Consider the following 15,070-nt stretch of genomic DNA (forward strand, 5'->3'; position numbering starts at 1 on the left):
TTAAATAAGTTAATGTATCTGAAATAATCACAAGAGAACATGGCAGTAATAAGTGTTATTTATGTTAATTTCTGCTACTTTAGGTCATTACTATTCATAATTCAACAGATATCAGACATTTGGCTAGGCACAGAGGATGCATAGGCAAAAAGAACAATCCCTTACCCTCAATGGTCATATTTCTCCTGATTTTGTGGGCAAGGCAATGACTTTGGAAATACATTGCTGAATAAAATTTATTAGGTACCATTTATTGTCTTTGTAATCTTGGATGAAACAATTCCTCTGAGCCTCTTTCCTCATCTGTAGAATGAGGATTAATAAAATCTACTTCGAAGATCTGTTCTATTAAATAAGCCAAAAGATGCATACTGCCTGGCACAGGGTTGGAACTAAATATACACTCCTTCCCCCATAATCCTACAGCCCTACCTGAGGCTGAAGGACCCAACCTTGAGTTTAGGACACAGCGATTTCTTCCAAAGAGCCAATCAGGAGTCTGAAGGTATAGCGGGAATGTCTTCAGGAAGGGCAAAAGTCAGGAGTGAGAGAGAACGGGGTGGGGGTAGGTCACGGATGGAGACTGCCCCTGGACTACAACTCCCGGGATGCTCAGCAAGAAGAAGTGCCCCGCCCCGCCCCTCCCAACCGGCACAGCAGGCGCTGCCCACCCCGTGGAGCCCAGCGGCGCGCTGAGGCTACAAGTGCCACGGCTGGTAATCGGAAGACTTTCCCGTGGAGCCGCGCAGGAACAGGCGCGCGGTGCTCCAGCCGCACGTGGTGGTCAAAGCAGGGGTGAGTGACGGAGAGTGGGACCGGGAGGAGGCGCTGGGGCGAGGGAGAGACCCCCCCCACCCCGGGAGCCTGGCGGAGCAGCGGAGCGCGTCCCCACTCCCTGCCCTAGGTGCTTGCTTGCCTCGCCTCGGGGTATTTGGCGAACGCAGCCGGACTCTGGGCGCCCTGAGGTTCACCCGGAATGGATGGATTGATCTCGCAGGGAGCATCGCTTCCCGGAGCTTGCTGCGCGCTCTTCTCGCACAGTGAGCGCTGGACGGATCCCGAGGTCGCTTCCCCAGATCAGCCTCGCCCGTATTAGTTAGTTCCAATGCAGATGTTAATGTTTAGTTAATGGCAGACGGAGGAGGCAAAGTGCTGTCCCCTCGCTTTGAGGTGCAATTTCATTAACCGCGCTCTTAACCAGAGAGACGGAGAGGCAGGAGACGGAAGGAAAGAGCCTTTAGCTGGTCCCATGGGATTATCCTTTCTCTACTGAGGATGGAAGCCCCGGATTACGGAGCTGCAAAGGGAATCGACTGTGCAGCTAGTATATCTCTGATGGAACAAGCAGAGTCTATCTTTTCTTTAAAGAGAGAGGGAAGCAGGAGACGGGAATTAAGTGGAGATTTCATTCCCTCTGTTATAAATGGGAAGTCTCATGAGGGGCTCTGCCCATTTTAATCAAAAAAAAAAAAAAAAAAAAAAAAAAAAAGCCCAATATGATGAGTTAATCGTGCCAAAAGTTAATCAGAGAACCTCATGTCTGAGGGCACAGCGAGATGATTTTTCATTTCAGGAATTGATCAAATACATTGTCACCACTTCCTTCCTGGAGGGATCCAGCTGTAGAGATCCGTATCCATTTGCTAAAGGAAAGTTCTGGTTCACTTGAATGTTTTTTGCATTTGGTCTTTTTGTATTTTGTTTTGTTTTTCTGTTTTAGCTACAGAGAAACTTTGGTAGTAGGAGAGAAGTGGTTTGTTTAAAAACAAAACAAACTGTAACGTAGAGCAGCAAGGATGTGGATTTCCTCTCCCGTATTTTAAGTTGAGTTGCCAGGTAGACCATTAGGTGAGCCTTACTTGTGCATCTGTGTGGGTAACCAGGTGTTGGAGCTGTGGATTGTGAGCATAATAAACCCACAAACCATGGTTTAAATCAATTATTACTGGAAAGCAAAATAAAGAGGGCCTTTGCTTGAAACTGCTGTACTTGGTGACAGTGAAAAGGGAGTCTATCCTGCAAAGGATGGTAGAAGCAGAGAAAGATAGGCAGTTTTCTGCTCAACCCAAAGTTCTATCACAGAAAGGTCCCGTGCTGTGGTGGGGGTAAGGGCATGTCATGGATACAAAGTGCCAAACGTAATTTTGGAACTTTGGAAATAACTTCTCACCTGCTTACCTCACAAACTGTTGACTCTGTGGGTTTATAATTTGTCTTTTACTGTCAGTTTACTTCTAAATAAAAACTTTCAGATGGTCAATTTGGCATGCATGTTTCTTAGCAAAGTAGGCAGAGGGAGATGAACTCAGACCCATTCAGACGCAGTGAGCAAGAGTAGCAGACCTGTACCCAGAGCAGGTAGGTGTGTTGGGGGGAAGGGTGTGGAGTGGGCTGGCCCCTCGTATTTGGCAGGGGTCACACAGTTAAGGCATGTTGTCTGCATACTTCTGGGTCCATAACAAGCTGGTGTCATGTAGCCACAAGGGCTGAGAAAGAAAGCACAACGAACAAGCAAGGGTCTTGAAAATACAGGGCTGGTTGACTAAGGTCATTGGATGTATGAGGTGTAAGTTTAAGAAAGGTGGCTGATTAAACCAGCCATCTTTTACCCACTTCAGCTACTCAATCAAAATGCTGAGCCCCAGTTCCAATAAAGCCCAGCTGATGATGACATATTTGTTCGTCCATGGTGATGCTGTAAAGCTAATCTGTATTAGAATCTGTTCTGAACAAAGATAGTGTAAACGTAATTTAACTGAATTGTTGAGAAGTGTGTGCTTCCCCAGGTTCTCCAGAAAATCGCGGCTCTGCTAAAAAAGGTCCCTGCCTTTCTCATTTGTGTCTCTCTACAGGAAACTTGCCTTCTTATTTGAGGGATCCTGTCACAGTAATGTGTGAGTCCTTGGATAAATTTGGCTTGGTGACGGCAATGCTTTCTTCAGAGACACTGCTACTTCCTCTGTGCTTCTTTTCTACCCTGACCTAAGTTTCTCAGTGTTAATCCTGGTGATAAGTCAGAGGACTTGCCCTCTTCATACTTTCTTGCCACTAGGTATCCTCTCCTTTCTTTTACTCCTTTTAGAGGAATTGGGGCTGAGGTGTCTACAGTTGTGGCTGAAAAGGAGATGGGGACCTCAGGAGCGATACTCTTGGTAGTGCAGCCTTAGCTCTTGTTGGGTTCTTATCTGTGTTGCTGTTGGCAGAATTCTCAGAAGCTGCTGGGGGATGTCTGACTAGCTCCGATGGAGCTCCACTCCCTTGCTAAGAAGAGCAGCCAGGCTGTCCTGTGCGATGCTGGGGACTGGCATTCAGGAGGCCCTCCTGATGGCCAGGCAGATGCAGCAGCCATCAAAGCTGCTCTCTGCTGCCAGAGACACTGTACGTCAACACCAAAAGCAGCTGAGATTGAAGGATCTAAACTTAGTCCTTCTCCAGCATCCCCCTCCTCCTCTTTGCAAGACAGAGTTATTCAGACAGACTCCTTGCCACCAGGACCTCTCAACTCAGGGAACAACCAAATAACAGCAGGGCGGAAAGTCTGCAACTGCTGCAGCCAGGAATTAGAAACTTCTTTTACCTGTGTGGATGAGAATGTCAACTTAGAGCAAAGGAACCGATGCTCCCCTTCAGCAAAAGGGAGCAATCACCTGGGAGACGTTGGCTGGGGAAATCCAAACGAGTGGTCCCATGAGGCTGCCGTATCCTTGATATCCGAAGATGAGGATGATGTAAGTTCGGAAGCCACATCTTCAGGGAGGTCAGTTGACTATGGTTTCATCAGTGCCATCTTGTTCTTGGTCACTGGCATCTTGCTGGTGATCATCTCTTACATTGTTCCACGGGAAGTGACTGTGGATCCCAACACCGTGGCGGCCCGGGAGATGGAACGCTTGGAGAAGGAGAGCGCAAGGTTGGGGGCTCACCTGGATCGCTGTGTGATTGCGGGACTCTGCCTGCTCACTCTTGGGGGGGTCGTTCTGTCCTGTTTGCTGATGATGTCTATGTGGAAGGGGGAGCTATATCGTCGCAACAGGTTTGCCTCTTCCAAAGAGTCTGCAAAACTCTACGGTTCTTTCAACTTCAGGATGAAAACCGGCACGAATGAAAACACCCTGGAACTGTCCTTGGTAGAAGAAGACGCTCTTGATGTACAGAGTTAATTCTGGTTGTGAACTTCTTGAGGGTCTGTGTTAGCATTTTCTGTGAAAACAAACCAACCAACCACTTTTCTTATTAACAGTGCAGTTTATTTGCTTGTCAGGAAATGCTCATTTCACAAACCAACAGCCAGTGAGTGTTTTTGTTCTTTTATTTTTTTTATTTTTTTTTTTCATTTTTTTTTTCAACATTTATTTATTTTTTGGGACAGAGAGAGACAGAGCATGAACGGGGGAGGGGCAGAGAGAGAGGGAGACACAGAATCAGAAACAGGCTCCAGGCTCGAGCCATCAGCCCAGACAGAGCCCGACGCCGGGCTCGAACTCACGGACCGCGAGATCGTGACCTGGCTGAAGTCGGACGCTTAACCGACTGCGCCACCCAGGCGCCCCTGTTTTTGTTCTATATGTATTTTTTATTTACAAGAAAAGCTGTGTTAAGATGCATTAAGAAACTACAACCAGCTACACCTGTCCTTGTAAAGAGCTGAGATTAATTAATCTATAATGGCCATCAGCTTCTGTTTCTATAGCAAAATATTTCTAACAACCAGCGTACAAATGATTTTTTAACATGGTATGGGGTATTCTTTGGACATTAAGAAGTCCTGCACACAGTAGGATCAATTAGTAACTTATTTTGTGAAAAAGAACCTAAGCACTAATCACACAATAAGGCTTACATTTAATTCTCAAAGGTGCTTATCCATTCTCTTGCTAAATTTTTTCTTCCTCTAATTTGGCTGAACGTTAAAATATAGGGTTTTGAATTTGAATATTTTGAAGCTTGAGGATGTTGATTATTTTAAAAATGCAAGAATATATATGTTGTATTTATAATCATTCCTGTACTCAGAAGTGGTAACTAAATCATTAGAATAAACTTTCTAGGAAAAGAAAAATATATAAATCATTATTAGACCAATCTGAATTTAACCCAGAATGTTAGTGCCAGATATGAGCTGGTGTTGCATGCCCATTTTCTAGGTACAGTAAAATTAATTGCTTACATAAATTTTATTTTCTGTTTGTGGTTTAGCTATCCCACAGGTTACCCGGGCTCTTGAAGTCTCCTGGTTCTCACACCAGAGAGGTAAAGCATTAGACATTTTTAATATATTTCCAGACATATAAACCTCTAGGCAGGTCAGAGCCATGATTAGCTCAGACACACCCAGGTGACATTTTGTTATTGTTTGGAGAAAATTTCCAATACAATTGCAGCTAGACTGTTAGAAACATTTAGAAATTGGTATCACTTACTCTTGGCAAAGCAACAAACCATTGCCCCAGAATGGAAGCAGTCCTTAAGCCCACAGCCAAAAAATTAAAAGATAAGAGTGACAAAGAGAGAGGAAACTGATTCAGTGGGAACTGCATCCTCACGAAAACTCGCCTCCTCCTAACATGGTCTAAGTGTCTCTCTCCGTTCCTCATCCAGGCCCTCGGAAACTGTGATGCCTTGCCTCATGATGTTTACACTTGCTCTGTGAGAGGCACGATGGGCGAAGTGGTCACAACTTTGCAAAACACACACCCAGTGTCCATACTAACACACTGTCTCCGTATAGTTATGGTTCGGGAAGGGGTAGGAAATGGAGCCTCAAATAGCTTGCATTTTGCAATTAATCTTTGAGGTGTTTCCATCCTCCCACTGCAAGAGCTCTTTTAACTTCCATTAGTGCATTACCAGGATCTTACAAAGGGCTGGAACTTGGAATTTGGGGTGGGAGGGCAGAGATGGGTAAGTGAGAACATGATTTCTTTATTGATTCTAAAGCCTAATTCTAATGCCTGAAGTTTTTGTTGTTATTGAGGACTGGAATATGTGGGTGACTTTGGCTGGCAGAGTGTGTGAGTCAGGATGTTTATGTGAATGAGCTCCTGTTGATGTCAGAGATTGATTTGATGAGTTAGGTACACTGTGTGTTACTAAGGGTTAAGATGAAAATCAAAAAGGTAAGATCAGAAGATAGTAAAAATAGAGAGGGCAGGCATGTGAAAGAATTATTAGGTAAAAATGAGAACTTACGTGGACATCAGAGGAAGCTAGATGTAGCTGAATTACCTTATTCTATATAACAGGCTATTAACTGACTTGGAAATAATTGAAACATCATAAACGTGATTTTTGTTTTCTATTGCTGTTTCATCGTGCTTTTTGAAAAAAGTTTTTGTTTTATTGTGATTCTCATGTCACGGTTTATGCTGAAGTTGGCTTACTGGAAGTATAAATTCAATATTTTGAAGGTTTATAAATTATCAGATTCAAACCTGCTTGGGCCCCACCATACATTAAGTTGGGGCAATAAGGTAATGATATCCTTGGATGAGTGAGTAGGTCTGGGCTGTGTGTCTTTTAAAAAAAATACGTTAAAAAAATAATGCTTGTTCTTAAAAGCTAAGTGGGATCAGCTGAGTTTTGTTTTTATTTATTGGAGAAACATGATTAATTAGCCAAATTGCAGGCTAAACTGAATTAATGTGCAGCCTGATTTTCAGCTCATGAAGGAGGACAAGTTTGAGAATCAAGTGTTAGGAAGTTTTTCAATAATGTAAAACTGGATAAAGGAGAAAAAGCCAGAACTTTTCATTTGGAAACATTTAATGAATCTTCCAGTGCTACCAAATCACATACAGTTCTGATGTGATCTAAGGGATATATGTGTATGTATGTATGTGTGTGTATATATATATATATATATATATATATATATATATATATATATCCATCCTATTATATCTGTATATGTATCCCAATTAGTAAAAGACATGCATGAGGAAAGACCTAACAAGTCAGAATATATTTCTTCCTTCCCTTCCTTAAAATTTTAAAATTGAAGTATAGTAATCAATGCTTACTTATTTCAACACTATTTAAATCTGTCCATATATAGGACACATCTCTTTCAAGTCTCTACTTATATGATGGCAGACTATTACTCCAAAAAGAACCAATTCAGAAATCATCTGGACATCTCCTATAGTGCTGTGTTGACACAGTTCAGATAACTGCCTTAATCAGCTTTCCTCCAGTATTCCCTTGTATAGCCCTAGTCGATCCTATCAGTGCCTGAATTCAAGATAAGGATTACTTGAATTTAAAGCCTTGGTAACACAAGCAACAAAAAGCCCTGGACTTTAGACACTATTGTTTCCAATCAGATACAGAGGCTTTGGGCTCTAAATATATTTATTTAGAAGGACTTTGGCAGATCAGGTGATTATATTACACACATTGAACAGATGATAGCTATGGTGTTGGTCTTGGATCCTACATGGAGATTATGACCTTACATCTATCTTTTTAACATGGTGCTGGTCATTGTCCATGAAACCTTTTATTGCTAGATCTGGAACAGCAAAGCTTTTTCAGAGGTCTGTGGTTTAGGTCTTAAACTTTTTATCAGGTGTTAAAAAACTAAACTAAAGTACTTTCCTAATCGTAAAGCAGTTCATTGTTCAGTAATGCGGTCCAAAGGGGTGAGTACCAGAAAGAAAGCTTTCTCTATTACTACTGGGATCTATATGCTAATGGACAGTTTAATCCTTCTATCTATCTATCTATCTATCTATCTATCTATCTATCTATCTATCTATCTATCTATTAAATGTTTGTTTATTTTTGAGAGAGAGAGTGTGAGCAAGGGTGGGGCAGAGAGAGACAGGGACAGAGGATCCGAAGTGGGTTTTACTTTGACAGCCAGGCTCTGTGCTGATACCGGCAAGCCCAATGTGGGCTCAAACTCATGAACCGTGAGATCATGATCTGAGCCAAAGTTGGACGTGCAACCTGCTGAGCCACCCAGGTGCCCCTGATCCTCCTAATGGCTTTAATAAAAGGCTCCTTATTGGGGCTTAGATACTTGCCTGATACTGGTATTACATGCTTTGATGGCTACTTAAAATATCTTAGCTGAAAATACCTCCCTCTCATACTTACTTGTTTTAGGGACCCAATTGGACCAGTGCTGGCACATGTCCTTTGAGGTGCAAATTTAGACAAAGAGACTGCCCTACTAAATTCATTTGTGCCTTCCCTTTGTCCTCCAGAGTAAGGGTAGTGACTGAGTGAGCACTACGCCAGCTGAATGGCAGGAATTAGGGTCTGAACCCAAGCGGCTCTACTTTTTGTTGCTTCTTGTGACAGGCAAAAATTCTAGCAAGAGCATTTAAACATTTCAGCCTTCATCTTTCATATGTGCAATGACAGGCATATGCAAAACCTTACCTGGATTAGTCATCTAGAGTTAAGGAAAAAAAAAAATTCTATATATCTAGTAGGAGAAGGTTTTTCAATCTGAAGGTCAGATACCATTGCGGCAATTACTGCCACCACAAAAATGTGGTCTGACCAAAGAGATTCACAACCTTCACCAATGGCTCACCTATTCAGCAAGATTTAATACCACCAGCTAGATTCCACTGTGACAAAGGAATAAGACAGATCCTTACAGTTCTCTGTAATGGGGTTTGACCTTTCCCAGAACTGGGCATAAAGAATGACTACAATGAAAAGAATTATAATGAAGTCTCACTGGCTTTTCCCAGCATAAAAGGGTTCATAAGAAAGAGAATTAACATATCATTGTCTTTCAGCTATATCATTTTATGGTTCATAGTACTCTATAATATTCTCTCCTTCCAACTTTTATGGTCAGAAGCCTTGGGAAATAATTTGCCTGATTTGTGCACTGACACTGTAAAAAGGGGGATGTTCTTTTAAATATGTAAAAGTGATTTCAATAATCTGTGGCTTACATTTAAGAGCATACCTGTAGTTTATGTTTGTTAATGCGTAAGTTTATGTCCACTCAAGTCTATATATGTATTAGGAGAATGTTTTATAATTGTAGAACTGTAATACCCAAAGCTATTGTTAGAATAATTTTCTTATAGGAAACTTGGCATGCCTTAACATTGACTTTAAGGATAACAGAAGTCTTTCACAGGTCATGAATTAAGGATTTAGAATCAACCTCAGAATGAAATGCCATAATTACATAGTTCTCTTTTGGCTGGTCAGCATCTCACAGATGTTTGATTTATTTTCTTAACCACTCAATTTCGGGCTCATAAGAGTGTGGCATATTTAGAAGTTATTTTACCATGAATTCTTGTTTTATTTCAAGGAAATATGGGAAGCAGACAGTACTTTCCTCTGCTCCAAGTTTTAGCAATTTTCCTGTGTTTTGGGAAGAGCCAGTCTTACTCTCCCACTGCCATCTTTATGCTTCCTACCCAGGCTCTGAACAAATGTTGTACAAGAATGCAACGATGGATTATTACTATATAGTATATTGGGAGTTTCTATTTTGTGGTTCTCATCCTGCTTTTAATTTTATTTTTCTTGCCAAACAAGAAAAATAATTTGATGTTGATTATGTGTTTTAATATTCTAAAAGGGCAGTTATTAAGGTTATGGGCTTTTCCTTTGGGCATGTGATGCCTTATGTGTTAATTGCAAGTGTGTCATATCATTTTAAAATAAAACTGTTTATAAAGATGTTTCATTGTGTTTGTTAACTTTTATTGATTTGAATATGAATCTGTGATGCTGATTTGGTCTTTTAAGATTATATTTGAAATTATTTGTGCAAAAAAATTGCAAGTGATATTTACCCTGACTCCAATATGTCATTTTTCTTGCTACTATATCATTGAACAATATAAACCATACTTTATTATTTTACTTTGTATGAAATAGTCAAAGCTAGTTGGTTTTACTCAGTATTAAACTTAGAGTGTGAATTGCACGATGTGGGAAAAACACATGAATTGGTATTTATTGATATTTTAAAAAATACTTATCCAAATATCTAGAAAGCTTTTAGATGAAAAAAAATCAAATTAACTTATGATCCTACTCTTAAATTTCTCTTAATCTACTTTTGATCTCCATTTTCATTTGAAGGATGAATAATAATTTATATTATTAAGTGAAATGTTATCCTTATTGTGTATTAGTATTGTCAAGGCTGAGACTTCTAAGGGGGCAGTTTAAAGTGAAGCTTCATAATTTACTACACTTATTTAAAACAAAAATTGGATCAAGATTCTTATGTAGTATAAAAGAAAAGAACTAGTTATATACACACACACACACACACACACACACACACACATATATAAATAAACATATATGTATAATGTAGTTTTATGTACTTTTTGCTAGAAGACTTTTTTTTTTAACCACCTCTGATCATTTGGAATGAGCTACATAATGCTGCTACAATTCCACAGTATCTTTTTTATATGACTCTTACAGGTCAGCAAGAAGTCTCTTAGAGACCCTATCTGATTTAGCTACCTTTCCAATGTTGCTGGTTGTCAGGCTCTAGGGAAGAAGAGAGTCTGAATGGTCTGGAACAGGCACTGGACCTCCTGGCAACTTGCCGGCTAGGACTAATTACATAGTCCCAGTCGGGCCAGGAAATGCAGTTCCGTCATGTGCCCTGAAGTGGGGAGACCTAGGGCTGTTTGGCAAACACTAATAACCACCACAATTTCTAAGGTCTTTGTGTTGTTAAAGCATATTATGTATCAACATAAAAATTCCTGCATTCTCTGATGACTGCTTGATCCATTTATTTTTAATATTTTTATACTGAGGGCAAAAAAATACCCCAGAAAAACAACAACAACAAAAAACTATTCTAAAAACTCCCAGAAACATAAAATTCAGTAGTGCTTTTTAACGAGGGAAATGCTCCCAATTTACTTTAAGATTACCTATTATGATTTTGTTGTATTACTTTATCATAAAAATGAAGGGATTAAAATACCAATCCCAATTCTTTGAACTCCTGAGCAGGAGGAAGCACTTTCTTAATTCCTTACTATATGTTATGGAATTTATACCTTACTAGACTCTCACAACACTCCTGCAAGCTAAGAATTATTACCTTCATTTTAAAAATAAAAGACTGGAGCTCAAGAATATTAGATAACTGGCCAAAGTTACACAACTAATAAGCAGTAGAGAAAAGATTGAAACCTAGGACAACTTCACTAGAGAGTCATTACTTATTCCAGGTTAGAAGGAATGTTACCCCTGCAACAACAACAAAAAATTCTATACTAGCTATTTCATTTTGTATTCATCATTTTATAAAGTCAAATAATAGTCATGGGGTTTGAGAAATAAACTCTTTCTGTAAGGCAATCGTACCAATATTTTGTTTTAGAGAACATAGCCATTTCTCAAAATATAAAACCAAATTAAACCCATCAAAACTCACAGTCATCCTACTCACTTCCCCCACCGAGGTTCAGATAAGCTTATACTGACACTTTCCTTAGAGCTGAAAAGAAAATGTAGTTATTCTTCCTGTGTGCACAATAGTTCCCAAAGGATTTATGTACTCTCCGGGAAGGAGCTCAAAGACGGAAGAAAGTCCCATCTGAGTGCTATGTGCCAGGCATTCAGCTTTCATGTAGTATCCTGCTTAGTCTTCATAACACATGGTATAATGAGAACTTCATAATCAGGGAAACAAATGACTTGAAGTTTGAATGCCTGCTCCTCTACTCTTGTCAAGTCATCTGAGTTCTAGTTTCTTTTTTTTTTTTTAAGTTTATTTATTTATTTTGAGAGAGAGAGTGAGACAGAGTGTGCACACACAAGGAGGGACAGAGAAAGGGAGAGAGAGAATCCTGAGCAGGCTCCACACTGTCAGTACAGAGCCCAATGGGGGGCTTGAACTGTTGAACTATGAGATCATGACCTGTGCTTTTGTCAAGAGTCAGACACTTAATTGATTGAGCCCCCAGGCGCCCCAAGACCTAGTTTCTTCATTTGTAAAATAGGGATAATAGTGTTTGCTTTGCAGGATGAAACTTAAAAATGATAAATGGGACAAAGGCTGAGAGGGAACCCTGTCGAGTATTCCATCTTTAGGTTCACCATTATCTTCAGTGGGCTGCTTTTTTTTTTTAAGTTTTTTTTTTTTTTTTTAACGTTTATTTATTTTTGAGACAGGGAGAGACAGAGCATGAACAGGGGAGGGTTAGAGAGAGGGAGACAGAGAATCTGAAGCAGGCTCCAGACTCTGAGCTGTCAGCACAGAGCCTGACGTGGGGCTAGAACTCACGGACCGTGAGATCATGGCCTGAGCTGAAGTCGGCCGCTTAACTGAGCCACCCAGGTGCCCCTTCAGTGGGCTGCTTTGTAATGGCACAACGTAGGTGTTTGGAAGTACGTGGGAGCTGTGTTCATGTTGATTAAGTACTGGCTGACAAATAAGTGAACCGGGCCATCATCATGATAAAAAATAATATTCTCCTTCACCTTCTCTCCCTCTTCCACCTCTTCCTCCTCTTTTCTCCTCCTTCCCTTCCTCCTCTTCCTTAGCCTCCTCCTCTCCTTCATCATTATCAATCATCTATGTGGAAACTATTCATTTGGAGGTCTCTTATTTCTACCATCATAGACATGCCTGAGAAAGAAAATTTTATTTCTCTTCATAAGACATAAAATCAATCTGAAAACTGTCTTCCTCAATTGTAAAGTATGATGTGCTAATATCTTGTACCATAAGCCTCCAGACCTTGAGTAGCCATAGCTCCAATCATTAGCTCCAATGTTATGTGGCAGAAAACTCTGTCTTTTGAATAGAAGGGTTTTGCCGTAGAAAAGCCCAACAAAATCCTTTTATTTGGTTGAAAAGTTTTTCTTGTTTTTAACATTTCTCAGTATTAAAACTTAAAAGATACTTTTCAGTGAGCAGTCTGGCAAAAGGCTGTTCTTCACTGCCGTTTGTCCAGACCAGAGAGTGTGTGTGCTTATATTCAACTTATCTTTGAATTTTATTTTACCTTGTCCATGTTCTGCCAAATTAGCAAATGTAACTACTCTGGAATACAGATGACATTAAGAACAGTTGCTAAAAATTGAACTTATTTTCCCTTGATACTTAAATGGCATAGTCAGCGATGCCCCCTGCTGCTGAGCAGATCCATAGCAGGGAAACTGGGTGCACCAGAGAAGGAAGAGAACAAAGCCAGCACCTATGTCAAATCATTCCTTAAACAAGTGGTAAGCTCAGGAAAATTCCCTGGTTGCAAACAGAAGTAAAGAGGGTTGGGAGAGACTGATACTAGGTCCAAAACAGTAATAGATGAGGCTGAGAGAGTCTCTGAAACATAAAGGTTCATTAATGACATATCTGGATGAATCTTTGAGTCATCCCCCTTGGGAGTTTATATGCTGTGCGTAAGGAAAAGAGAGAGATCATGGCAGTTTTGTGTCAAGTTATTGCTAGAGAGCAGTGACCCAACCAGGGACTACAATTCCCCATTCACTCTTCACTTAGGTGGGGCCGCATGACTAATTTGCGCCAATGGAATGTAAGCAAAGTGATGGGTGTCACTTCCTGACTGAAGTGGTTAAGAAAGTTGCATACCTTTTACTTCCTTCCTCAATCAGAGTTGACTTTGGGCCTGGCAGAGAAAAAGGCTTTCAAGCCCAAATGGAGGAAGATATAGGTCTGTGCATGTGGGCTAATGAATAAATAAACTGACATTGAGGGAAGAGCCAAGCATTTCACTTCAAATTATAACATGTTCATCATAATTTGGGGAAAAATCTTCAGTTCCAGGCTCTTTCTTTCCTTTGCAATTACAAATCTATCTAGTTCTCAGTCAAGACACTCATAGTAATCTATTATAGTGATAGATTACATTTACTATCATTTACTAGTGATAGATTACATTTGCATATTATCATTTACATTTACTAGTGATAGATTATATTTACTATAGTGATAGATTACATATATAGTGATTTATTACATTTACTAAGTTGATGCCTAAAGAGGTTAATGATGAAAGCTAAAACTACTGAGTGCTTATAATGTACCAGGACCCAGTTCTCACATTTGCTCATTTAATCCCCACAACAATCCTGTGAGGTAGGTACTCTGATTACCATAATGTTATTCATGAACAAAGTTAGATTTACCACTGAATCTATTAGCTTGCCCAAAATATTAGCTCTGACACACAGTTCATAAGTGACAGAGTTGGGATTCAAACCCAGAGTTTGACTGGTTAATACCCTTGCTTAAGTTTAAAGCTAGTATATGGTGGAGCTAAGACTTCCCACCTGGGTCTGACACAAAAATCCATGCTCTTTGTATCTATAATAGGCTGTCATTTACTTCTGTAGTTCTTTTCACCTCAACTGCCTATCCTTCCTTCTGCCAAGGCCAACCTCACTGATGATTACTCACATCATCATTGATCTCTCCCTTCTTTAAATGACCATGGCACTTAGTATCTGTATTCTAAAATTCACTCAGTGTAGGCTGCCTTGTATTGATCACTAATTGTTTCATGCATTAGAGTTTTCTTTACAATTAAGCTTTAAATTCTGGAAGGGCAAGGACCCTCTCTTACCTCCGTAGTACCCAGATCAATACTAACTCGTACCAACCACTTGATTGCTCATGACTTGCAGAAATAGAAACATGATGAATTCTCTCATTATGCCAGAAACGAGTAGTCTGGCCCCAATACTAAAGTAGCCTCTTATCCTGGTTTCCAGGATAAGAGAAGAACCCAAAAAAGGAAAAATCCTTTAGAGGAGAGCCACGAAGTGGATTAAAGTTAGAAACCACGACACAAGGGAAAATGTAAAAGAACAATGGCTTCTACTTGCAGAGCCAAAGGCTAAGGCATGTCTCAGGAAAAATTCACTAGTTTTTAACAGCTGAAATGCAGAAACATTCACTTTCACCAGGAATGAAAACATTCAATTTAAAATATTAAAACTGATACAATTTTTATTGTATCAAATTGGGAACATTTTTCCCCCTTTTTAAAAAGCAATGCTTAATGTTGCCATGAAAGATATTATTTCATACATAGCTTCATAGGGGCATCGACTAATACATTTCTTTCTGAAACACAAA

The 15,070-nt window shown here is 40.0% G+C and overlaps 2 protein-coding genes and 1 pseudogene across 4 annotated transcripts in view; 1 reads left to right on the forward strand and 2 right to left on the reverse strand.

Annotated features, from left to right (window-relative positions):
- The window catches only part of EMC2 (ER membrane protein complex subunit 2), a 564,357-nt gene that overhangs the window by 195,636 nt on the left and 353,651 nt on the right, over positions 1–15,070 (reverse strand). For 2 of the 3 annotated variants that reach the window (XR_015246900.1, XR_015246899.1), the window contains one exon: positions 1,542–4,200. The gene's annotated coding sequence lies outside the window, so the exon portion shown is untranslated. Of the gene's footprint in view, positions 1–432; positions 4,201–15,070 lie in introns of those variants that run through there. The other variant, XR_015246898.1, reaches the window with a different exon arrangement.
- TMEM74 (transmembrane protein 74) lies at positions 3,155–4,286 on the forward strand. The gene has a single exon (XM_025923042.2). The coding sequence runs from the start codon at positions 3,243–3,245 to the stop codon at positions 4,158–4,160; it is 918 nt and encodes a 305-aa protein (XP_025778827.1). The 5' UTR covers positions 3,155–3,242; the 3' UTR covers positions 4,161–4,286.
- The window catches only part of LOC147571897 (uncharacterized), a 121,972-nt pseudogene continuing 113,741 nt past the window's right edge, over positions 6,840–15,070 (reverse strand).

This window comes from Puma concolor, chromosome F2, assembly GCF_028749965.1.
Source record: "Puma concolor isolate L17-30 chromosome F2, mPumCon1.1.hap2, whole genome shotgun sequence".
Taxonomy (NCBI): Eukaryota; Metazoa; Chordata; class Mammalia; order Carnivora; family Felidae; genus Puma; species Puma concolor.